At 44.2% G+C, this 25653-nt stretch overlaps 1 protein-coding gene across 1 annotated transcript in view; it reads left to right on the plus strand.

Annotated features, from left to right (window-relative positions):
• The window catches only part of LOC142759667 (cytochrome P450 3A9-like), a 61950-nt gene that overhangs the window by 19686 nt on the left and 16611 nt on the right, over positions 1-25653 (plus strand). The window contains exons 8-10 of the mRNA XM_075862089.1: positions 15592-15719; positions 20718-20793; positions 24721-24881. Coding sequence (XP_075718204.1) covers positions 15592-15719; positions 20718-20793; positions 24721-24881 — 365 coding nt within the window. The remainder of the gene's footprint in view (positions 1-15591; positions 15720-20717; positions 20794-24720; positions 24882-25653) is intronic.

The following is a 25653-nucleotide window of genomic DNA, read 5'->3' on the forward strand; positions in this document are numbered from 1 at the left end:
AATAAGCCGTAGCTTTAGCTCAAAATTTTTCATTTTCTCAACAAATAAAGGAAAAAAAGAACCACAATGATTGTAAAGCAATTTCTCTGGAGTACGGCTTATACAATACAATCCCCCCATAAGTCACTCCATGTTAAGAACCTCACCCCTCAAAGTATTCAAAACAACATTTAGAAAGTTTCTTAACCCTTTAGGCGTTTAGCAAGTATTAAAGCAAAGTAGTGGTGAAATACAAGCCTCAGAAGCAAAGGAGCACCTTTTGGATTTTGGGACCTTCTTTTTATTAGATTATATTTTAGGCACAATGTCAGGTTTGAAAAGGTCTTGTGATGCCAAAACAAAGGAAACACCCCAAAAAAAGACCCCTTTTTGGAAACTACACCACACAAGGAATTCATCTAGGGGTGTAGTGAGCAGTTTGACCCCACAGGTGTTTCGTAGATTTTATTAGAATTGGGCAGTGAAAATAAAGAAAATCTTTTTTCTTTAATAAGACATAGCTTTAGCTCCAAATTTTTCATTTTCTCAACAAATAAAGGAAAAAAAGAACCACAACGTTTGTAAAGAAATTTCTCCTGAGTACGGCAATACCCCATAAACGACTGTTTGGGCACACAGTAGGGCTCAGAAGGGAAGGAGCGCCATTTGGCTTTTGGAGTACAGATTTGGCTGGATTGGTTTCTAGTCGCTATGTCGCATTTGCAAAGCCCCTGTGGGACCAAAACAGTGGAAACCCCCAAAAAGTGACCCCATTTTGGAAACTACACCCCTCAAGGTATTCACCTAGGGGTGTAGTGAGCACGGTAACCCCGCAGGTGTTTTGCAGAAATTAGTGTGCACTCGATATGGCAGAGTGAAAATGTGATTTTTTTTCCATAGATATGCCAATATGTGGTGCACAGATTGTGCCACCGTAACAAGACAGCTCTCTAATTATGATGTTTATTAACACCCTAAATGTGGCCCTAATCTTTTGCCTGGACTATCGACAAGGCTCAGGTGTGAAAGAGTATCAAGCGAAGTTAAGTCCTAATTCCGCAACTTACACAGTATTGGTTCACAATTGCAGAGTCTCTGATGTGAAATAATAAAAGAAATCCCTGAGAAGTGACCCAATTTGGAAACTACACCCCTCAAGGCATTTATTAAGCATTTTCACCCCACAAGTCTTTTCCACATATGATTGCGCAGCGGATGGTGCAAAGTAAAAACTAAAATTTTTCCCTAGATGTGACATTTCAGTGGGAAATATGTTGTGCCCAGCTTTTGCCACTGGAGACACACACCTCAAAAATTGTTAAAAGGGTTCTCCCGGGTATGGCGATACCATATATGTGGAAGTAAACTGCTGTTTGGGCACACTGTAGGGCTCAGAAGGGAAGGAGCGTAATTTAGCTTTTGGAGCGTTGATTTACCTGGTAGTAGTTTTGTTTGGAGTTTTACTGGTATTTCAGTTTATAATGTGGGGCATATGTGAGCTGGGCAGAGTACATCAGGGGCATAGTCAAGTGGTATAATAATGGGGTAAACAATAAAATAATCCATAAATATTTGTTACACTGTGAAGCAATCCTTTATGCACAGGCCAGTGTCGCATTAATAAATGGTCCTTTCTTAACTCCTTTTGGTCCACACTCGGCACCTTTGCAGTTTGGGGAATTTTGCTGGTAAAGTGTCGTCCTGGTATAATACGGGTACCCTCGCTTCCAGCAGATATGTTTGGGCCCTCCCCTTCCTGGTTCCCCAATTTTATGGCCTTCATAAATCGCCACTTGAAACAGAAGAAATGTTCCCCTCGGGCCTGCACAACTGGATATTTTTCTTTCCTGACTTATTGGAGCCTTAACTTATTTTATATTTTCATAGATGTAGTGGCATGAGGGCTGTTTTTTTTTGCGGGATGAGCTGTAGTTATTATTGGTAGCATTCTGGGGTACATGCGACTTTTTGATCACTCTTTTTCTTTTTTTTTTGGGAGGCAAGGTTATCAGCAATTCTGGCATAGTTTTTTTTCATATAGCGTTCACCACGCGTCATAAATTACATGTTAACTTTATTCTGCAGGTCAGTCCGATTCCGGCGATACCAAATTTATAGCGCTTTTTTATGTTTTACAACTTTTTGCACAATAAAATTACTTTTGTAAAAATAATGTATTTTTTCTGTCGCCATGTTGTGTGAGCCATAAGTTTTTCATCGACTGAGCTGTATCAGGGCTTGTTTTCTGCAAAATGAGCTATAGTTTTTATTTAAGACAAAGTGACCAAAAAAACATTCTGGCAGTATTTTTTAGGTTTGTTTTTTTACAGGGTTCACTGCGCGGGACAAAATAATATAATATTTTTATAGTTCAGGATTTTACGGATGCGGTGATACCAAATATGTATGGTTTTATTATTTTTATTTTTTTTTCAAATATATTTTTATTCAAAGCCAGAACAGTTACAAGTATGCAATGTGTGTCACACATACAATAATACGTACATCAAATAGCAATGTGTTCCAGCTTCAAAATTATTTTCCATTTTCCTTGTCATCATTAAGTTACAAAGTAATTAATAATACAAAACAAAGCCAACAATTCCCTTCCCTCCCCCCAACTTCTCCCCCATCTCGGTGAACATTTTCTTAACTAGCCACCAGAATGCCTAGCGTGCCCTGGATACTCTGTGAACTATACCATGATGTGTGTCGAAATGTGCGCATGAACACCCCTATCTCTGCTGTGGGATAATGTTGCTCGATGAATGTACGCCAAGTTTTAAAAAATTGTTCTGTAGACCTTTCTTTGTGTCTTTCTAGGTCCGTTTTATCATATCCCAATAAAGTCTTGAGAGTTGTCACGACCTCCGCAATTTCCGGTACCGATGCCTGTAACCAGTGGCGCAAGATGCACTTCTTGATAGCCAATAATGCCATATGTACTCCTTTCCGGGCCACTATAGGTGGTCCCTCCCCCCCTGGATCCAAAGGGATATAGTGAAACAACACTGCCTGTGGGTTTGCGTGCACCTCTTCCCCCCAGGTGTCTTTAATAAATTGTAGAGCCCGATCCCAAAACGTGCGAATTTGTGGGCACAACCACATCCCATGAAGTAAATTAGCTTTGTGTAAGTCGCATTTAGGACAACTACGCAGATAGTGTGCTGGAGCGTCCCTATAGGATAAATTAAAGGCGTATGTCGCTCTGTGCATAAGCCGGAAGTGCATCTCACGCCACTTTTCATTTACCATGACCTTCCTCACCCTCTCCCATCCATCTCGAATTTTGCTGGAGATTTCTGGATCCTCCAGCTCCACCTCCCACGTTCTAAAGCAAGAAGTACTAAAGGAATCAAGATGAGCATTCCGAAGTTTACCATATAAACTTGCAAGACTTCTCCCTGTACCACCCTGCGGCACCAACCCATCAAATGCTCCCCGTATCTCCACTCCATCAATATTGCAGACTTTGGTTTTACATAACCCTGTTACTTGAGCATATTGCAAATATTGGTTTCCCCTCAAATTATATTTGCTAGAGACCTCCTGCCACGTAAGCCATCTCCCCTCCTCAACATTCATGAGTTGGCCCAGGACATTGATCCCTTCATCTCTCCACTGCGAAAACAATTTATTCTGACTCCCCTGTGGGAACATGGGGTTATCCCACAACGGCCAGAATTTAGAAAGACCATACGGAAGACCAAAAAGCTTCCGCACCGCCTTCCAGGCACCGATTGTATCTTTCAGCAACAGACTTGACTTAACATTATTAGGCAGTTGAGCATACGGCAGATGTAGCAGGGCCTGCAGCGGAACCGATCCCGCCAAATCCTGCTCCAGCTGAACATTGGAGTACATATTAGTGTTATGTATCCAATCCCCTATATGCCTGCAGATGGCCGCTAAATTGTAATATCGTATAAGTGGCATCTGAATGCCTCCATCCACTTTGGGTAGAGCCAATTTTTTATATGCAATCCTAGGTCTCTTCTTTTGCCACAAGAATTGTAAAAATGCTGTCTGTAATTTCTGGTTATCTAGATGCTTGATCAATATGGGTATGGTTTGCATTGGATATAGCAGACGAGCAAAGCTTATCATTTTTAAAAGAGCAGCTCTCCCAAACAACGACAATGGCAATGACGCCCATTGATTTAGTTCCTTATGAATTTTTTCAAACAAGGGTGAATAATTTAGCTTATAGAGGGAAGAGGGAAATTTGCCTATTTTAATCCCCAGGTATGTGATAGAAGATCTGGCTATTTCCACCGTACCCTGCAAGGGTGGTCTTGCCCCTGATTCCTTCAAGTAAAGTAATTGACTCTTTTGCGCATTGACTTTATAGCCTGAGAATGACAAAACAGATAAAAACAAGGACATTTATGCAAAAACACCGAAAAAGGCCATACTTACAAATGGACACAGCCAGGTCAGAAACGCTGATGAAGGCGAGTGAGCAGGTGCTTTAAATAATAATAGCCACTCCCACTAGTCTTGAGGGGAGTGGTATGTGGTGCATGGGATGTGTAGTAAGAAATAATAAATGAATAGTGTATGTGCAAGTGTAATAATGTGAGTGAAATATAGGGGGCAGTAATGAGTAAAGTGCCTAAAAAATAAATGAATAATGGGATGCAAGTGTGTGAAACATGGAGGGATAGTGTGTAAGTCATGAGGCGCAACGTGTCTAGCCAGGTAGAAGCCTATTTGTGACGCCTTGATAATTCATAGAGCGGGCTACCCTGCTTGCTAGGCCAAACAACAACACACCATGCTCTCCCAGCATCAAAGACCTGGCTGTGTCCAAAAGAAGCGAATATAAGTAATAATGAAAAATACCTGGGGTATTAGTGATCATTTTGGCCAAAAGGACGCAAGCTCGCAATCCACGACAAGGATCCCCAGACTTGCGAGTCCCTAACTGGAGCGAAAAGCTCCTGATGTACAGACAAAACAGATAAAAACAAGGACATTTATGCAAAAACACCGAAAAAGGCCATACTTACAAATGGACACAGCCAGGTCAGAAACGCTGATGAAGGCGAGTGAGCAGGTGCTTTAAATAATAATAGCCACTCCCACTAGTCTTGAGGGGAGTGGTATGTGGTGCATGGGATGTGTAGTAAGAAATAATAAATGAATAGTGTATGTGCAAGTGTAATAATGTGAGTGAAATATAGGGGGCAGTAATGAGTAAAGTGCCTAAAAAATAAATGAATAATGGGATGCAAGTGTGTGAAACATGGAGGGATAGTGTGTAAGTCATGAGGCGCAACGTGTCTAGCCAGGTAGAAGCCTATTTGTGACGCCTTGATAATTCATAGAGCGGGCTACCCTGCTTGCTAGGCCAAACAACAACACACCATGCTCTCCCAGCATCAAAGACCTGGCTGTGTCCAAAAGAAGCGAATATAAGTAATAATGAAAAATACCTGGGGTATTAGTGATCATTTTGGCCAAAAGGACGCAAGCTCGCAATCCACGACAAGGATCCCCAGACTTGCGAGTCCCTAACTGGAGCGAAAAGCTCCTGATGTACAGACAAAACAGATAAAAACAAGGACATTTATGCAAAAACACCGAAAAAGGCCATACTTACAAATGGACACAGCCAGGTCAGAAACGCTGATGAAGGCGAGTGAGCAGGTGCTTTAAATAATAATAGCCACTCCCACTAGTCTTGAGGGGAGTGGTATGTGGTGCATGGGATGTGTAGTAAGAAATAATAAATGAATAGTGTATGTGCAAGTGTAATAATGTGAGTGAAATATAGGGGGCAGTAATGAGTAAAGTGCCTAAAAAATAAATGAATAATGGGATGCAAGTGTGTGAAACATGGAGGGATAGTGTGTAAGTCATGAGGCGCAACGTGTCTAGCCAGGTAGAAGCCTATTTGTGACGCCTTGATAATTCATAGAGCGGGCTACCCTGCTTGCTAGGCCAAACAACAACACACCATGCTCTCCCAGCATCAAAGACCTGGCTGTGTCCAAAAGAAGCGAATATAAGTAATAATGAAAAATACCTGGGGTATTAGTGATCATTTTGGCCAAAAGGACGCAAGCTCGCAATCCACGACAAGGATCCCCAGACTTGCGAGTCCCTAACTGGAGCGAAAAGCTCCTGATGTACAGACAAAACAGATAAAAACAAGGACATTTATGCAAAAACACCGAAAAAGGCCATACTTACAAATGGACACAGCCAGGTCAGAAACGCTGATGAAGGCGAGTGAGCAGGTGCTTTAAATAATAATAGCCACTCCCACTAGTCTTGAGGGGAGTGGTATGTGGTGCATGGGATGTGTAGTAAGAAATAATAAATGAATAGTGTATGTGCAAGTGTAATAATGTGAGTGAAATATAGGGGGCAGTAATGAGTAAAGTGCCTAAAAAATAAATGAATAATGGGATGCAAGTGTGTGAAACATGGAGGGATAGTGTGTAAGTCATGAGGCGCAACGTGTCTAGCCAGGTAGAAGCCTATTTGTGACGCCTTGATAATTCATAGAGCGGGCTACCCTGCTTGCTAGGCCAAACAACAACACACCATGCTCTCCCAGCATCAAAGACCTGGCTGTGTCCAAAAGAAGCGAATATAAGTAATAATGAAAAATACCTGGGGTATTAGTGATCATTTTGGCCAAAAGGACGCAAGCTCGCAATCCTGAAAGCCTGAGAATGACCCAAAGTATTTTAGCTTCTCCAGCACTCCCCCCAAATGATCCCCAGGCGATTTCAGAAACAGAAGATCGTCAGCAAAGCATGTTAGTTTGATCTCCTGACTGCCAACCATAATCCCTTCAAAATCCCTAGAGGACAAAAGATGTCTCGCTAGCGGTTCCAGGGCCAAGTCGAACAGCAATGGAGACAGGGGGCATCCCTGCCTTGTTCCCTTCTGTAAATGTATCGGTGCTGACAGAAAACCTGCAGTGAACACCCTAGCTAGAGGTTCTGAATATAATGCTTCCAGGTAATTCCTAAACAATCCTTGTACCCCAAATCTATCTAGAACTAACCTCAGCCAATCCCAGTGGACATTATCGAAGGCCTTTTCGGCATCTAGCGTTAAAAGTGCTGGCGAATCATGTCCCTCCATGTTAGAAGTCCTCATTGCGTCTTGTACCGCCAAAACCGTGCGTATGTTTTTGACCGCCGACCTCCCCTTGACAAACCCCACCTGGTGTGGCCCAATCAAATTCGGGAGAAACATAGCCAACCTGTCTGCCAGTATCTTCGACAATATTTTAACATCCTGATTTATCAAAGAGATTGGTCGATAAGACCCCGGGTTAGCCGGGTCTTTCCCTTCCTTATACAAGACTTTGATATAAGCTACATTGCCCGATTTCAAGAATTCCTTATTTAACAGCATATGATTATACACCGGCAATAAAATGGGCGTGACTTCCTCCCTCATAAGTTTGTAAAAATCGCTAGAAAATCCATCTGGCCCTGGCGCTTTGTTATTCGTCAATGATTTAATGGTCGATATGATCTCTTGTTCCGTGATCAATGCATTTAATGCTTCTCTATCAGAGTCCGAGAGAGACGGTAACGTTAAGGAATCCAGAAACTCCCTCCCCTCAGTCCTCTCCGAATTGTCCTGTGCATATAGCGCAGTGTAATAATCTCCCAGTATATCATTGACGATCTTTGGATCTTTCTGTACTTCCCCGTTCAAATCTCTCAACCCCCCTATGTGAGTCGGGCGAAATTGTCCTTTCGCCATTTTGGCCAGCAGGGAGCCTGATTTGTTCCCATATCTGAAAAAATGCGCAGTTGTTTGTTCTCTCTGGAACATTTCTTTTTTATCCAGCCACCTTTCAAACTCTGCCTTAGCCGTGAGCCAGTCCCCCCTAAGCGCTAGTGTCGAATTTGCCAAGTACGCTGTGTATTTCATGCGAAGATTCCTACTAGACTCGTTGTAATGCTTGTTGGTTTTTAGTTTAAGCGACACCACATAAGAAATGATCCTCCCCCTCAGCACTGCCTTGGCTGTGTCCCAAAACAAGTGGCTGTTCTCTCTGAGCTTGATTTTCCTGACTATATTCCCCTAACCACCCCTTCAAGCATGATTGAAAGGATTCATCAGTTGCCAGAAACGACGGAAATTTCCACAATATATCCGACCCCCTTTTAAATGTATCTGCCAAGATCAGAGAAACCGGTGAATGATCTGAAATCACCAAGTCCTCTATTCGAGCACTAAGGATCCTAGAGAGGAGCACCGGAGAAGCCATAAAATAGTCAATACGCGACCATGCGGTATGTGCATGAGAAAAATGAGTGAATTCTCTACCTAATGGAAATTGTGTTCTCCATACATCTACCATGCCCGTGGAAGACATTAATGGGGCCAAGACCTTATCGTGTGTTCTTTCAACCAACACCCTACCATCTCCCCTTCTCCTATCCTCTGTTGTGCATAAGACTGAGTTAAGGTCCCCTCCCAGCAGATTCTGAGGTTCTTTATCCGCTAAAAGTTTTCCTTCCAGAAATTTAAAAAAGACCCGATTGTTGTCATTTGGTGCATATATACAGTACAAACTCACTCTCCCCATGGCGCCCTCTAAGATCACATGCAAATATCTGCCCCCCTCATCCCGCTCATAAGTAATCACAGAACATTCAATTCTTTTGTGTATGAGCAGTAAGACGCCCGCCTTGCCATTAACTGCTGGAGAACCCATTACTGTGCCCACCCATAATTTACTCATTCTCTGGAAATCACGTTCCAATAGATGGGTTTCCTGTAAAATCGCTATATCCGCTTTCAGCTTTTTCAGGTGGCGAAGAACCATCATGCGTTTATGTGGGGACTGCAGCCCCTTCACATTCCATGTTATTACCTTAGGCATCTCACAGTAATGGCAAAGCAAACCTCATCCACCGAGACAGTTTCCCCCCCTCCTTCCCCCTCCCTAAACATAAAACAGAATTGAACCCCCAACAACAGATCATTACTAATTTCAGACTTCTCTTTTTTCGCAAATTTTAGCGTGAAATCTCTGTACATTCCACCACTAGAAACCCCTTGGTATACCATGAACTCCCTGTATACCCAGAAAGTATCAACAGCGCCTTACACTCCCACCCGACTCCTTGCAAAAATTTCCTCAAGCCTCACTCAGCTGGGCCCTCCCCTACCATTAACATCAGTAAACCTCAACCTCCGATGCACCGATAGGTATAACAATTTTGTCTCAAACAATGTGGGACTTAAAATAACATGAGTCTCCTTCCATCACCGCCTGGGCAGCTCCCTTCAATCCGGGGAAGAAGAGGTGAGACCCCTCCTGATACTCCTGTTTCTGGAACGTCCCCTGCGAGGCAGTCCGTCCCTGTGTGTCTGGCTATCACCATTGTTGTCTTTGGACAAGCTTTCCACAAATTTAGCCGCCTCCCCTGGAGAAGAAAACGATTCCACCCCACCACCGGGTTCGAAGATCCTGAGAATGGCGGGAAACATCAAAGAGAACCGAATGCGTTTCTGGACCAGTAGAGAGCACACCGTGCTAAAAGCCCGCCGCTTACGTGTAACCTCAGCCGAGTAATCTCCAAACATTAAGATTCTGCTGCCTCGCACTCTCACTTGTGCCGATGACCTTCGGTAGGCCTGTAACACATTCGTTTTATCCACATAGTCCAGGTACTTCACAATGACTGGTCGCGGTCGTGCTGGGGCGCCATCTTGGGTCACACTTCGCACCGGTCCCACTCTATGAGCTCTCTCCGCTCTCAGCGGGGCTGGCAACCCCAGCGCCTGAGGCAACTCCACCGCACACAACTTTAGCAGCTGGCCTGCTGGTATAGACTCTGGGAGCCCAATAATACGTAAATTGCTCCTCCTCGAGCGATTCTCCAGGTCATCCACTTTATCAACCAGCTGTAGATTGCAAGCTATCACCTTCTTCACCTCCTCCTGTGTTCCCGCTAGCTCATCCTCCAATAAACTGAACCGTTGTTCCAAATCGTTAAGTCGTTCCGCCTGAGCTGAAACATCCGACTGAATTTGGTGCAATAATTTAGACACCGTCGCCTCCAGAGAAGCTGTGATATCTGGGGCTATAAGTTTCGCTACTTCCCTGGCCAAGACTCGACATGAAATGTCCATATTGTGAAACATAGTCTCAGGCTCACCTTCTTCCCCATCTGGCTGCACCAGAGGAGGTTGTGATGCCGAGCGCGAGCTCGTACTCCTCGTGTTCCTGGCCGGCTCAGGCGCCATTTTCCCCAGCGGCAGCATGTCGTCAGTCTGCAGGGCCTGTGATTTTAATCCTGGGGTCCCGGTTTTCACCAGATATCTCTCCATACGCCGGAGAGAAGCCTGTACGTAGGGTTGTCGGCCAGCAGCCTCAGGTCAGGTATCAAAGCCTCGGGACCCCGGTTTTTGAGTCGGGTTAACGGAGCTCTCCTTACTCGCGTCTACTCATGTGCGCGCCGGAACCGGAAGTTTTATTATTTTTTTTCAATAATAAATGACTTGATATGGGGAAAAGGGCGATAGTGTTTTATTTTATTACTTGAAACTTATTTTTTATTTTATTTTACTAGGGGACTTGAAGGTCAAACTGTTTGATTGATGTTCTAATACATTGCACTACCTATGTAGTGCAATGTATTAGAACTGTCAGTTGTTCACTGACAGCAAGCTGATCTGGCTCCGGCTCCGGTCAGGGCATAATCGGTTTCTGTATTGGCAGACAGGAGGCCATTGTTTGGCCTCCTGTTGCCATAGTAGCAGTCGGCAGCCTTGCGGTCGCATGGCCGGCTGCCGATTTGCTACAAACCACTAAGATGCAGTGATCGCTTTGGATCACTGCATCTAAGGGGTTAATGTCAGGAATCAGAGCTAGCACCGGTTCCTGCCGTTACAGCGGGGTGTCCGCTGTAACATACAGCGGGCACCCACTGCTGATAACGCTGTCTCAGCTTCTGAGCCGGAAACTCAGCCGGCGCCATCTTGCCGATGGTATCGGAAGTCTTTTAGGCCCCGCCGGCGAGTGGGGCATATGAGGCTTCCATTGCTGGCTGACCGGGTTGCTAGTATTAGGACTCCGGTTTGCCATTGCAGCCACCGGCAACCCAGCGATTACGTTGCTGGGATGCCGGTGGCTAATAACCCCTCACATGCTGCAATCTCTATTGAACGCAGCATCTGAGGGGTTAATCGGCATGGATCGGATGCTAGCTCCGGTCCTGGCCGTTACATCAGGGTGCCAGCTGTAACATGCAGCAGACACCCGGCGGTAATAATACTGAGCTTTGCGGCAAGCCCTGCCCAATAGCGCCATGTATATATATACGGCGGATGTCGGGAAGGGGTTAATATGTAATAGGAAACCTTTTTTTCTTTGCTCAAATTTGCCTAAAACCAAATATTAGCGCAACTTTGCTGATCGTCTTGCTAAAAATATCCTACCGTTTTGTGTATCCAGTATCAATGCAAACCGATGTGCATCAAGTTGATTCAGCTGGTGCTCCTTTAGTCACAATAGGACAACTATCTACCTCACAGCTTGGGTTGACAGCGAGCATGCTTGCCTCAGTTTGACAAGAGCATGCTTGCCTCAGTTTGACAAGAGCATGCTTGCCTCAGTTTGACAAGAGCATGCTTGCCTCAGTTTGACAAGAGCATGCTTGCCTCAGTTTGACAAGAGCATGCTTGCCTCAGTTTGACAAGAGCATGCTTGCCTCAGTTTGACAAGAGCATGCTTGCCTCAGTTTGACAAGAGCATGCTTGCCTCCGTTTGACAAGAGCATGCTTGCCTCCGTTTGACAAGAGCATGCTTACCTCCGTTTGACAAGAGCATGACTACCCAGATCACCTTTTGTCTCCACTTGGCATCTGCATAGACTTGCCTGATGCTGCTTCTGGCACTGAGACTACAGACAAACCCAGTGCGTAGCTTTATCCCGCAGTCATTTAATATTATTATCCTCCCCCTTCCCGTCCATCTCCTACTCCTGCAAAACGGTGTACGATCAGCTATCTAAACAGCTTATCCCCATGTAAGAATCTTACATGCATATCCATTGGTATATTCAAAATGTGCCTCCCTTTGCAAACCTGCCAGGAAGCACTACAGTCACGAGACAAGTTCACGAGAGCACAGTATTAACTATGGATTGGATGTAACTCGTGGCCACATTGATTACATCTAGCCACAGACTTTCTGGACTGGGGCCACATCTTGGCACCAGCAAAGAATTTTTAAAGACATCAAATAAGAAGTTGAAGAAATCATAGAAGTGAGGCACTTTCTGGCTAGTTTATTATAAGCACATTTTATATAAAGTGGTTATTATGCAGATATTGCTGAGATTAGATCATTGGAAAGTAAATGAACATGAAAGTCACCGTGGTACCCTGGCCTTATTCTTACTTAGCAAATATTATTTCATCACTTTTATAATATTCTCAAAAGCACCCCACCTTCCAAAAGCTATAATTTTTTTATTTTTCCGTCTAGTTTTTTTTTTCCGGCTTGTTTTTTGCAGGCAAAGTTGTAGTTTTTAATGGCACCATTTATTGTACCGCATAATGTACTGGGAAGCTGAAAACAAATTATTTGTGGGGTGAAAAATGGCGATTACGCCATTTTTGGGGGGGTTTGGTTTTTACGGCATCCATCAGGCGGTAAAAACTACATATTCACCTTATTCTACAGGTTGATATGATTACGGCAATACCAAATTTTGATGTTTTTGCTTTACCACTTTAAAAAAAAATAAAAAATAAAACTATTTGCTAAATTAAAAAAATCTTGTGTGTCGCCATATTCTGAGAGCCATAACGTTTTCATTTTTCCATTAATTTAGTGATGTGAGGGCTTAAATTTTGCGGGGCGAGCTGTCGTTTTCAACTATACCATTTTGGGGTATATGCTTTTTGATCGCTTTTTATTTAATTTTTTTGGAGCATTAAGGTAACCAAAAACCAGAAAAAAGAAAGGAGAGACCCTCCTATTATTATTTTTTGGAATATCAGTTCTTGCCCAGGTGTATACCACCAATGTAAATCACGAAAGGTTGGGTAAGGGAAAAGAAGGAAAAAGGGGGGCAAGACTGTTATTGTATTTATGTTGAGGTCGCCTTCAATTATTAATGTTGATACCGACAATTGAGTAGGGAAAGAAATTCCAATTGATGTGGTTTTTTGTCAATAATAAAAACAAAAACTAATAAATAAAAAAACTAAAATTATAAATATAAAAAAATACTATTTAAATTCTATTGATTACTCCCTCTCTAGTCCTGGTGATATAGACACAGCCTGTTACACAGAGGGGTGCCTAGAATCACTAGGAATTGATAATACAATATATAAAGAAATTTACAACAACTATTCTTGTATAAATATTAAGAGTAAAATAAAAAGAAATAAAAATTACTCAAATAATATCTGAACATAAAAGATATAGGTAATTTTCCATAGCAATTAAAGGGGACATTGCATTGGAATTTCTTTCCCTACTCAATTGTCGGTATCAACATTAATAATTGAAGGCGACCTCAACATAAATACAATAACAGTCTTGCCCCCCTTTTTCCTTCTTTTCCCTTACCCAACCTTTCGTAACCAAAAACCAGCAATTTGCGTGTTAAACAACACTATATTGTGATAGTTCGGACTTTTACGGACGCGGCAATACCAGTTATGTTAACTTTTCTTTTTTTTAACATTGATTTAGGGAAAAATTTGAAAAGGGGCGTTTTTGAACTTTTAATACTTTTAATTTTTTCTTTTTTTATTAGTCCCTCTCTTAGACTTGAAGCAGCGATCGTCAGCTTGCATGATATACTGCAATACTAATGTATTGCAGTATATCGTGATTCTGACAGTCCCCTTCGAAGCCCTGCCGGAGGCAGAGCTTTAAAGGAGTAAAACGCTAGCAGGCTGCCATAACAACCGTTGTTACCGGCCAATCATGCCGCGGGGGGGCACGGTGGCTTGTTTGAGGGGCGCCCCCCTGATTCTAACACTTTAAATGCAGCGATCGCGATTGAGCAATCTTTCATTCCGCCCGTTGTAGTGAGGTGTCGGCTGTGTAACACAGCCGTCACCCGCTGTGTATAGAGCGAGCTCAGCCCGTGAGCTCGCTCCATACCTCCCCTTAACCCTTAACTTCCCATTAACCCTTGTCACGTACGGTTACGTGATAATGCGTTAAGGGGTTAATGCGTTAATGCGTTAAAAGTCAAGATAAATATGGCTACATCTGTACTCCATAGTGGATGGCATATCAAATTGAAGGAGGTCTCCCCTTGTATCATGGTATATTGCTAACATACCAAATGTAAGTTAGCAAAAACTAGCGCACAGTTAGAAGGGAGCATAACTGCAGGATCAAACTACACAGGGTTTGTTTGTTGTGTTTTACCACCACAGAGAGATATAGGTCTGCAAAGGAGCTGCAGAAACAAAACCGTAGGAAATGACAAAAAAAAAAAAGACCTGCTGCATCACTTTTCATTCTAGATGCTTTGTGACAATAATAATAATAATAATAATAAATAATAATAAAAAAAAATTGGTTGCAAAGGTGTACATAGCCTTTATGTATGGAAAACGAAGCTCTGAACCCTGTGTATATATACAGATGTAGCCATCATTATCTTGTCTTTTAATGCATTAAATATAGTGTCAAGAAACCTTAACTTGACTTTTTGACAGTCAAGAAACTCGGCTACATCTGTGGGTACATTATGAAATTATGATGGACATTAACTATAATAATGGCCCACATTCTGAGTTTTGCTATGGGACCCTATGATTTCTGTGCACGCTCCTTTATGGGTATGATGTAATGATGTAACTGGGACATGTAGCAAGTCTTGTATTTAACAAAAAAATAAGCAGGCCAAAGAGCTTTGGTTCATAGTCTGCACAAAAAAATACATTCTGCATGCATATATCGTACATTAAAGTGTCACAATTTCACTTTTATATGAATTGTCCGTGGATGTTTGCTCCTAGGTTTGCAAATCCACTTAAAAATGTATATGGAATCGCCCTCTCGGAAATACTTTAACTTAATACTTTCTGCCTTTCATTGTTTAAATTATTGTAAAAAATATTTGTATTGTGTGTAGTTCACCAGATACTGTAGCTGCAAAATGCATTAGGGTATGTTCACACGCACTAATTACGGACGTAATTCGTGCTTTTTTGCCCCGAATTACGTCCGAAAATAGCGCCTCGATAGCACTGACAAACATCTGCCCATTGAAAGCAATGGGCAGACGTTTGTCTGTTCACACGAGGCGTAATTTACGCGCCGCTGTCAAATAACGGCGCGTAAATTGACGCCCGCATCAAAGAAGTGACCTGTCACTTCTTTGGCCGTATTTGGAGCCGTTATTCATGGACTCCAATGAATAGCAGCGCCAATTACGTCCGTAATGGACGCGGCGTTCAAGCGCCTGCACATGCCGTTACGGCTGAAATTACGGGGATGTTTTCAGGCTGAAACAACATCCCCGTAATTTCAGCCGTTACGGACGCCCTCGTGTGAAAATACCCTAAGAGTGCACATAGAGAAACGCCTGAACTTTACTCTTTGCTGTTTTATTTAATTAAAAAAATTTTTTTGACTTTCAGTGATTTTCCCATTTCTCTGTCCTATTCTTGGGAGACTAAATGTAAGCTTTTTTCCAAAAGACTTCCTGAATTTCTATATGAATGCTGTGACTAGTTTTAAAAAGAGGCGACAGAAAGGAGACCACTCAGTAAGTAGTCAATTATTTTTTTATTTCAAATTAAATTTTTATTACATTTTCAGTTTCATAAAACAAACATTGATATGACAAGGATAGCAACAGGCCATCCATGGTATAATTACGATGTAGGTATTACATACAACAAAAGGGGAAAGGGAAAAGAAACCAGGTTTGGTAAAAAGAGGCCCAAACACGGTGATCTGCCTCCGATAGACAAGACCTGTACCCGTGGCTGCCAGGGGATCAGGAATAGATATACAATGTAGTACTATCTTAAAAACATTAGGCCACTGACCTACTACAAAACAAAAAGTCTGTATGGTACAGAAATCAGAATGGCTAATTAAGAAAGTAATAAATGATAACAACTAAATTTCCGAGTTGTGAGGACTGGGCTGGGAGGAGGAAGAGGAGCGACTTGATATAAAAACTGTCCAGCTAGATCGCAGAGATATAAATTTGGAGCCTTGAGTGCCTTTTGAGGCCAGCATGTGTTGTATATAATAGTCTGATTGGACTTGGTTAATGAGTCCTTCCAAGGATAAGGGGGTTGGAGATTTCCATGTTCTACCTATTCTAATTCTAGTTGCTAGCATTATATGACCAACGACATGTCGGATATGATGAGGTAAGTCCTTAAATCCAATAAAGCACAAAGCCAATGCCGGGGAGGGAGAAATCCGATGAAGGGAGACCGTGGATATCAGAGTGAAAGCTACTTTCCAAAAATGAAATACCAATGGACATTTCCATCATACATGTAAATAGTCACCCCGATCCCCACAATTATGGCAACATAATGGGGAGTACGATGGGTCATACCTGGATATCTGTACCACCTTAGCAGAATCTTGGGAGCAATTTCCCAATGTGTAGAGCTGTGAGATATTTTTGGTCCCACAAATGGCATGTCATCATTCTCGCAGTGAGATGGAGATGTCCAAGTCTGCTTCCCAAGTAAGGAAATGTTTAGGTTTTTGAGAGGTTTGAGGTTGAAGTAGAGTAGCGTAGAAGAGAGATAGACCTTCTAGCTTTGTCAAGGAGAGTTGTAAAATAATCATACGCCGACAGGAATAGACCATCATTTTAATGTATAAAATTACTAACAGTTGGCTTATTTTGGTATTTTATAGGCTGCATATGTTTATGTATGATTTAATGTAAACTGTAATGTTCTGGAAGCGGCAGTATAAGCGGTATTGTTTGCCAAATTACCTGGTATTGTAACACTTGCATACAGGGGCGTAACTAGGAAAGACTGGGCCCCATAGCAAACTTTTGACTGGGGCCCCCCCTCCCCTGGGTGTCACAAAATCCCCCCTTGTAGATAGTGCCTTTTTTACAGCCCCCCCTGTAGATAACGCCATCCAGCCCCCTCTAGATAACGCCATACAGCCCCCTCTGTAGAGAACGCCATACAGAGTCCCCCCTGTAGGTAACGCCATGCAGTGTCCCCCCCTGTAGGTAACCCCATGCAGAGTCCCCCCCTGTAGGTAACGCCATGCAGAGTCCCCCCCTGTAGGTAACGCCATGCAGAGTCCCCCCCCCTGTAGGTAACGCCATGCAGAGTCCCTCCCCCTGTAGGTAACGCCATGCAGAGTCCCCCCCCTGTAGGTAACGCCATGCAGAGTCGTCCCCCCCTGTAGGTAACGCCATGCAGAGTCGTCCCCCCCTGTAGGTAACGCCATGCAGAGTCCCCCCCTGTAGGTAATGCCATGCAGAGTCCCCCCCTGTAGGTAACGCCATGCAGAGCCTCCCCCCAGTAGGTAACGCCATGCAGAGTCCCCCCCCTGTAGGTAACGCCATGCAGAGTCCCCCCCTGTAGGTAACGCCATGCAGAGTCCCCCCCTGTAGGTAATGCCATGCAGAGTCCCCCCCCTGTAGGTAACGCCATGCAGAGCCTCCCCCAGTAGGTAACGCCATGCAGAGTCCCCCCCCTGTAGGTAACGCCATGCAGAGTCCCCCCCCTGTAGGTAACGCCATGCAGAGTCCCCCCCCTGTAGGTAACGCCATGCAGAGTCCCCCCCCCTGTAGGTAACGCCATGCAGAGTCCCCCCCCTGTAGGTAACGCCATGCCGAGTCCCCCCCCCTGTAGGTAACGCCATGCAGAGTCCCCCCCTGTAGGTAACGCCATGCAGAGTCCCCCCCTGTAGGTAACGTCATGCAGAGTCCCCCCCCCTGTAGGTAACACCATGCAGAGTCCCCCCCTGTAGGTAACGCCATACAGAGTCCCCCCCTGTAGATAACGCCATGCAGAGTCCCCCCTGTAGGTAACGCCATGCAGAGTCCCCCCTGTAGGTAACGCCTTGCAGAGTCCCCCCCCTGTAGGTAACGCCATGCAGAGTCCCCCCCTGTAGGTAACGCCATGCAGAGTCCCCCCCCTGTAGGTAACGCCATGCAGAGTCCCCCCCCCCTGTAGGTAACGCCATGCAGAGTCCCCCCCCCTGTAGGTAACGCCATGCAGAGTCCCCCCCCTGTAGGTAACGCCATGCAGAGTCCCCCCCTGTAGGTAACGCCATGCATCCCCTACCCACAGGATAGGGGATACATGTGCGATCGCTGGCAGCGATAGGGAGAACGGGGGACCGAAAGTCCCCCGAAGTTCTCCATGACTAACCTCTGACTTCCGGCGTCTGCGCAGCTCAATAAAAATGAAAGGAGCGCTGGTCACGCATGCGCACAAGTGCGACCGGCGCTCCATTAATTTCTACATAGCTGCCGACACAGACCCCGGATGTCCGAGGTTTGTGATGGAGAACTTCAGGGGACTTTCAGTCCCCCGTTCTCCCGATCAATGCCAGCGATCACACATGTATCCCCTGTCCTGTGGATAGGGGATACATGTCTTTTGTTTAATGGCAGAGCGGGGAGATACCTCCCTGCTTTGTCGTAGTGTTCAGTGGCGTCGCGCTGTAGCAGCCATAGCGGCTGCTAGCGGAGCCTCCGGCCATGGTGGGGGCCTGTGCTGGCGGGCGACACGGGCCCCCTCATGCCGCGGGCCCCGTAGCAGCCGCTACGCCACTGCTTGCATACCTCCAAGTGTGCCAGACCCAACTGGAGATTCCTGGTTTCTAGACCTTGTCTCGAATTTGAGATGGCCAGCTATTCTTCGATCTCTCCCAAGATAACTTTGCCCACTCAATCTGCTAAGTGCCGGCCATTTACAATTTTCCACGTGTAGCTAACCTGGGGGAATTCAACAGACTTGTAATTTTGTTACTATTCCTCTCTCCACTAGTGATGATGAGATGATAATATTCAAAAATGCCTGCAGTGTAGCCTGTTTACCCACTAGATGTCAGCACATGCTATATTTAATGACTATGCATATAGCAACATATATCACCCCTATTAGTCACCCCCAATTAACTCACATAAATTAACCACCGACATTTAAACTTCTTTGAATGTGGGGTTGACCCGAGGGTCGGCCACAGCTTTATTAACACAATAAAAATTTAAAATAACATTTGACAAAAATATCAACTCTAAATGAATTTAACAAAGGTCAATGAACAACCCGTATGCCTGCCTATACCAAGGACATGCAGGTAAATCCCCTTCTACTACCGCCCGCCGTGACAAAAAACACTATAAGACAAAATACACCAACAAGACACCATCCTGCCATAAAACAACACAGTATACGTTTCTCTTTCTACTTTTTTATAAAAAACGTTCCCTTCCATTACTCGTTACCGGTTCTCCATTTTTGATTTTTCCTTTTTTTTTTTTTCTAAAACTGTCCATATAACATAAGGTTTTTTTTTTGTTTTTTTTTAATATACAGTGCACAACCAACCAACAAAATGATACACAAATCACCAATATTACATAAGGGAGGGAGGGAAACTCCAGAAAAGAGGCCACCCACTAATGTAAGTGGCCCTATATACCCTACCCCATTACCCTAAACACACCCCTTCCCTGCCCTAGCGCCCCTATCTAAATCTGACTCACCCAACAAGGGAATGGGAGGGGGAGGGAGACTACCCATACATTAACCCCTTACACGCAACAGTCCCTGACTCAGCGGTTAAACACCTGTGAGCTTCCATGATTCATCTTTATTCAGATATACAAACGAAAAGAAAAAAAAAATGCTTCTAAAAACAATAGAAAATTATTTTAAAATGCATTAATAGGAAAGAGATTAAAAGGGTTTTCCCATCAGGGATATTTATGACATATCCACAGGATATGTCATAAATGTCAGATAGATGTGGGTCCCGCCTCTGAGACCCGCATGTATCTCAAGAGGGGGCCACCTTATCACCGTTCAACCACTCTGTGTTAGTTAGTCATTTTTTTTATTATCTATTCATTATCTATTCTATTCATTATCTAATCATACCCCTTCTATTATCCAGAGCAAAGGACACGTCCCCTGAGAAAAGCGTGCCCTTCACCTTAAATAGAAAGGGGATAACCAAAGCAACACATTGGGTGTTTTTTCACAGGTCATGAATTAGCCATAATCAAATCTGGCGTGGATTTTGCCTAAAATTTGCATCAGAAGTCCACAGTTGACTCTCGGATTTCTGCCGTGGATTGGCCAGTGGATACGCACATGAATTACCGCTTATTATAATTCAGTGAAGCTAATCCATGGCTTTTCAGCACAGAATTCGCAGCAGTAATGAACACACTGCAAATTTAAAAATCCACTTTGTGTACATTATTTCAGGTGGGTATTTTCCTGAGCGTGTAGATGGGAAATAAAATACTCGATTAACATGCACTGCCAGTGGAATGTGAGTAGATTATGTCCGAATTTAGGCGCAGAATCCAGAACGTGTGAACTGTGCCGTGGTTTTAGCTTCAATGTCAAGTAAAATCTTTAGGTGGTTTACATCTATTATATCTAAAAACTTACTGTAAATTTTTCCAAGGAAATCATGCTGCCGGAGCCATGGGGAATGACATGTCTAAATAGAATAATGAATACTACTGATTATAAAGTAATCCTAAAATAAGATCATCCTCATTCTTCATTTTAACTAACAGGGTCGTGTCGATTTCCTGCAACTTATGTTGGATTCTAGAGTAGAAGATGCAAGTGGCTTAAACAAGGAGCAAAAAGGTATATGGATTGCCATTGATTTGAAAATATGTTCAATATCTACATTGGGGGAATATTTTTACAAAACTAATAATAATTCAAGACATTAGAATTTGTAAATGATGCGTATATACATTAGCCAGTTTATTATGATGGGTTCCAGCATTCAATAACCGTTTACCAACACAGGTATTGTGTTCAGTTTTGTGTTATGTTAAGGTTTTAATTATGCTAATGTATTGTGTGCCCAGGGCACTGAATGTGAATGTGACTGTAATTTTATTTGATTTCTTAGTGGGTTCAAGACCTCTGTAAATGTTGGTCTTACCAGCAGTTCTACCTAATTTTAGTGTGTTGCTGCCACCCGGTGGCCAAACTACAATAGTATTTGATATTGTGCTGTTGTGTGATATGTAAATAGGACCTGTGGTCACATGACCAGGATGTGCAGGTCCTCAAGCAAGTGTAATATTCTGAAGATGCTGTTGCTGGCAGGCTGTGGTGGTGCTTCCTTGTGGGCAGGGAGGTGCTTCCCCGAGTGCCATTACTAAGGTGGCAGGTCCCTTGAAATTTACCTCTGCAGTTTGTGGAATGCGGAGGCGTAGTTACACCTTGCCCACACATTTAGGAGGTGGGTCCAACCAAAGATTACCAAAGTAAGTGCCTGTGGCTGCAAATGCTATTGGACGTATGACTGTGGTGAGGGAAGTAGGTACTGGCCAGTGACCAGGTTGCAAGTGGTGATGTAGCACAGAAGACTTTGTCAGTGTAATGAGAATCTCGTGACTTTAGAGACAGACTGAAAGCGGCTGAATACCGCTATCCTGAGTGGTAGTCGCGAGGAGTAAGCTATGACTGATTGGCTGCAGATGGCCACCGGAAGTTACAGAGTATCAGAGACCCAATGAGGTACTGTGCAGTGTTAGAGTACTATGATTCCCCCCATTCCCACCATCCCTGAACCAGCGGGACATTCCCAGCAGGATGTCTAGGTATCTGCGTCCTCAGGATACAGATACAGTGCTAGAGCAGGGAGTTATCAGTTCCCTGCTCCACCATTCACTATGTAACGCCAGTCGTGAACGGCTTGTCGCAGATAGGCGTGATGCAGTGATATTATCTCACCTTTCTGTGCTGAGCCACACAGAGCACAGACCATAGCAGACTTGCACAGGTATCTCATTCACATTATACTGTGGGAAGGCATTATGGGGGCATTATACTGTAGTGAGGTACAATGGAGGCATTATACTGTGTGTGGAAGCATTGTAGGGGCATTATACTGTCTAGGGAGGCATTATACTGTGGGGCAATATTGAGGCATACTGTGTGTGTGTGTGTGTGTGTGTGTGTGTGTGCAGAGGGGCAGTATGGGGCATTATACTGTGTGGAGAGGCACTCTGGAGGCATTACATTGTGTGTAAGGGGCATTCTACTGTGTGAGGGGCACTGTGGGGCATGAAACTGTGTGGGGGCAACTATGGGAGCATTATACTGTGTGGGGGCCACTATGGGGGCATTATACTGTGTGGGGAGGCACTATGGGGGCAGGATACTGTGTGGGGGCACTATAGGGCATTCAATTGTGGGGAGGCACTATGGGGCATCATACTAAGGGGAGGCACTATGGAGGCATCATGCTAAGGGGAGGCACTATGGGGGAATTTTACTGTGTGGGCTGAACTGGGGTCGGTAAGGGTGGGGATTGGGTGTGGTAAGAGGCATGGCTTGACATAAGAAAAGAAAGTGTGCTGCTGAAATTATCCCTCTTTACAATACGTTAAATTTAGGAGGTATATCGAGAACTATCCTATCCCGACTGAGGCCATCTGTGCACATTTCTCTGTTGAGGCACTGCTAGAGACTGAGAGCATTTTAAGGGGAAGCCACCACAGCCAACCACCGCCAATCACTGTACACGGATGTTTGCAAGAGACTGTAAGCAAGATGTGTGCCTATTGTGGAACCAGCAAGCATATTGTGTAGAAGTGAATAACCGCCACTAATTTGCCCTCCACCATGTGCATTGTAAATAAGTCTTGAACTTTTAAGTTTGTGCCCTCTGTGTAACCATAAGCTTGTTGAACTGTGTAGGCCGTGCCCACCAAAAGTTCCGGAAGACCCTCATAACTTTTGAATGGCTCGAGGTAGAGGGTTGAAATTTGCTGGGACTTAATGGGGTCATAAAATCTACCAGTTAACGCCCAAAAAAAAACAAAAAACACCCCCACCCCCTTGGGGGTGGTGGGGTGGGTGGGGGCAGCAACATTTTAAATGGCACGGGGGGTCAAGTGGGATGTCACATTTAATGTCACATCAAGGTGACTTTAAATTACGTATTATTACAATCGGCCTCGGCGATACAAAATGGACCTTGTCTACGATTGTAACATGATTTCATGTCTACACATTTCCGTAGTCACTTGTGAATTTCAGAGAGTGCTAACTCGGGAGTAATTTTCATTTTTGTGCATTTCTATTGTCATATCACAAAATGCGTTTGACCGAAACGGAAAGGATCACTTTATTGATGATGAGAGGGTATGTCGAAGAAAAAATAAGATCCTATCGAGAAGTAGCAGCTTTATTCAAAGCCACTTATTGTAATGAGGGGGGTAGGGAAACAGACAAGTGAGCCCTAATCTACCCGCCACTCGGTCCCTGCCTACTTGCACGACCCGTCCTAGGCAACGGTGTACAACTTGGCGACGGTCCCTACGCTCAATAAGTGCACGACAGACAAACAGACAAGGGTACACAGAAGCAAGGGAAAAGGGGCAGTTCCCCACGGCAACACCGAGAGCAACAAGAGTGGTGAACGAGCAGTGTCAAACCAGGAGTGTACGAGGTACCAAACGCAGAGCAGGAGAGCAGTGAACAAGCCGAGTCAAACCAGGAGTGTACGAGGTACCAAACGCAGAGCAGAAGAGTAGTCAGTAAGCCAGGGTCAATATGAAGCCGGGTCAAATAGTTCAAGAAGCTGCAGCAGGGCCAGGAAACCAAACGAGAAGAATCACAAGCAAGGAGGAACAGGAAAGGCAGGTATAAATAGACAGAGGGCGGGAGCTAGCTCCGTCTGGCCAGGCTGTGATAGGCTCTCCCACTCCTAAGCCTGCCATCCTGAGTGGTGGAAGATGTAGTCAGTCTCACAGACATAGAAGCAGGTGCAGACTGATTACCTATGGGCGTAGACACAGAAGCTGAGCCTGGCAGATCCTTAACACTTATCCTATCTGTGATCCAATTTCATTGTCAACTGTTAAAAGAACTGTTCATCGTTTCAAAACAACTGGTTCAATTAAAGACGTACCAAGATTCGGAAGACCCAAACATGCTAGTAATGATGAAAAAGTATTAGATGTTCTGCTCACTGTACATGATAAGCCTCATACATCTGTCTCCAGTGGAGCACAGCAAGCGACTACTGAAATGTGTACACATGAAATCATGTTACAATCGTAGACAAGGTCCATTTTGTATCGCCGAGGTCGAGTGTAATAATACGTCATTTAAAGTCACCTTGATGTGACATTCCCAAGCTCACATGCACACGCGCCTACACACATTTAGGATTGTACATTTTGGGTAATGTTAACGGCGGTAGCCGATAATGAAGATGATAACTTTAACGTTAAATATCTCAGCGAAAGAAAATTCTATCTCAAAATCATTTGCAACATCCTTTTTGTATTGAAAAGAGCTTTCAAATGAGCCCCCACTCGACCCCCCCCCCCCCGTGCCATCTAAGATTTTGCTGCCCCCGCCAACCCCACCGCCCCCAAGGGGGTGGGGGTGTTTTTTTTGGCGTTAATTGGTAGATTTTATGACCCCATTAAATCCCACCAAATTTCAACCCTCTACCTCGAACGGTTCAAAATAAAGGACATTCTGGAAAAAGTCAAATGCATCCTAAACTTACTGTGCTTTTTCTTTTTCTTTTTTTTACAGCTCTGACTGATACAGAGATAATGGCTCAGTCCATTATTTTTATAGTGGCTGGATTTGAGACCACAAGTTTGACATTAACTTATTTGTTTCATAATTTGGCCACCCACCCTGATGTTCAGAAGAAACTGCAGGAGGAGGTTGACTCATATCTTCCTGATAAGGTAAGAACGTGACAGTGTACAATGCTTTGTGTTAGACTATAAGCCCAAGAGGGTACCTGGTCCCCAACAAACATAGTTGGATAACGTCTCGGGCATGGTGAAGCAGAGTAGCACAGTGTAGCAGGAACAGACTTAATTGACACCATGCAGACTTGATAGAGAATGAGTTTAGCACAGAGCAGAAAATGTTTGTCAGCTGGAACAAGGAATAACTGGGACGCCTATTGAGTTGGCCCAGGTTAACCTGGGGTGTGGAGTCCATAACCCCGTTCTTAACCCTTAAGGAGGTATGGACTTTGCCTGTAAGATTCCCAGGTAGCGGGCCCCAGGAAAGTCCTCAATGGACGGTTGGGCTGCAATTAAATGCTTTGTGATTAAACAGATCCAGGCCAATAACAGGCAGGTAAAGTCAGGTATAGTAATCAGAATCAGGAGGCAAAGTCAGAGTCGGGCCAGAGGTCGGTAAGCAGAAAAGTCGGATCAAGTAGAGTCAAGGCAGTAACCGGGTCAAATACAGAAAAACACAGGGAGCAATAGAAAAAAATAACAGGAAAGGCACCACCAGGGCTGATGACTGAGAACTGCAACACTGAAGCAGTTTGCCCTAAAGGCCCAGATGGAGTGATGTCACGTGCCACACCGGGGCCCGATCCTGTGGCTGGAGCTGCCCAGCAGAAGCAGTGGAAATTGTAACGCCACAGTTCCGGATGGGACAACAAGCTGCCCGCAGAGCAGAAAGTATGCGGTTGCTCATGCCAGCCCATGCGGACAT

Source organism: Rhinoderma darwinii, chromosome 4 (assembly GCF_050947455.1).
Source record: "Rhinoderma darwinii isolate aRhiDar2 chromosome 4, aRhiDar2.hap1, whole genome shotgun sequence".
Taxonomy (NCBI): Eukaryota; Metazoa; Chordata; class Amphibia; order Anura; family Rhinodermatidae; genus Rhinoderma; species Rhinoderma darwinii.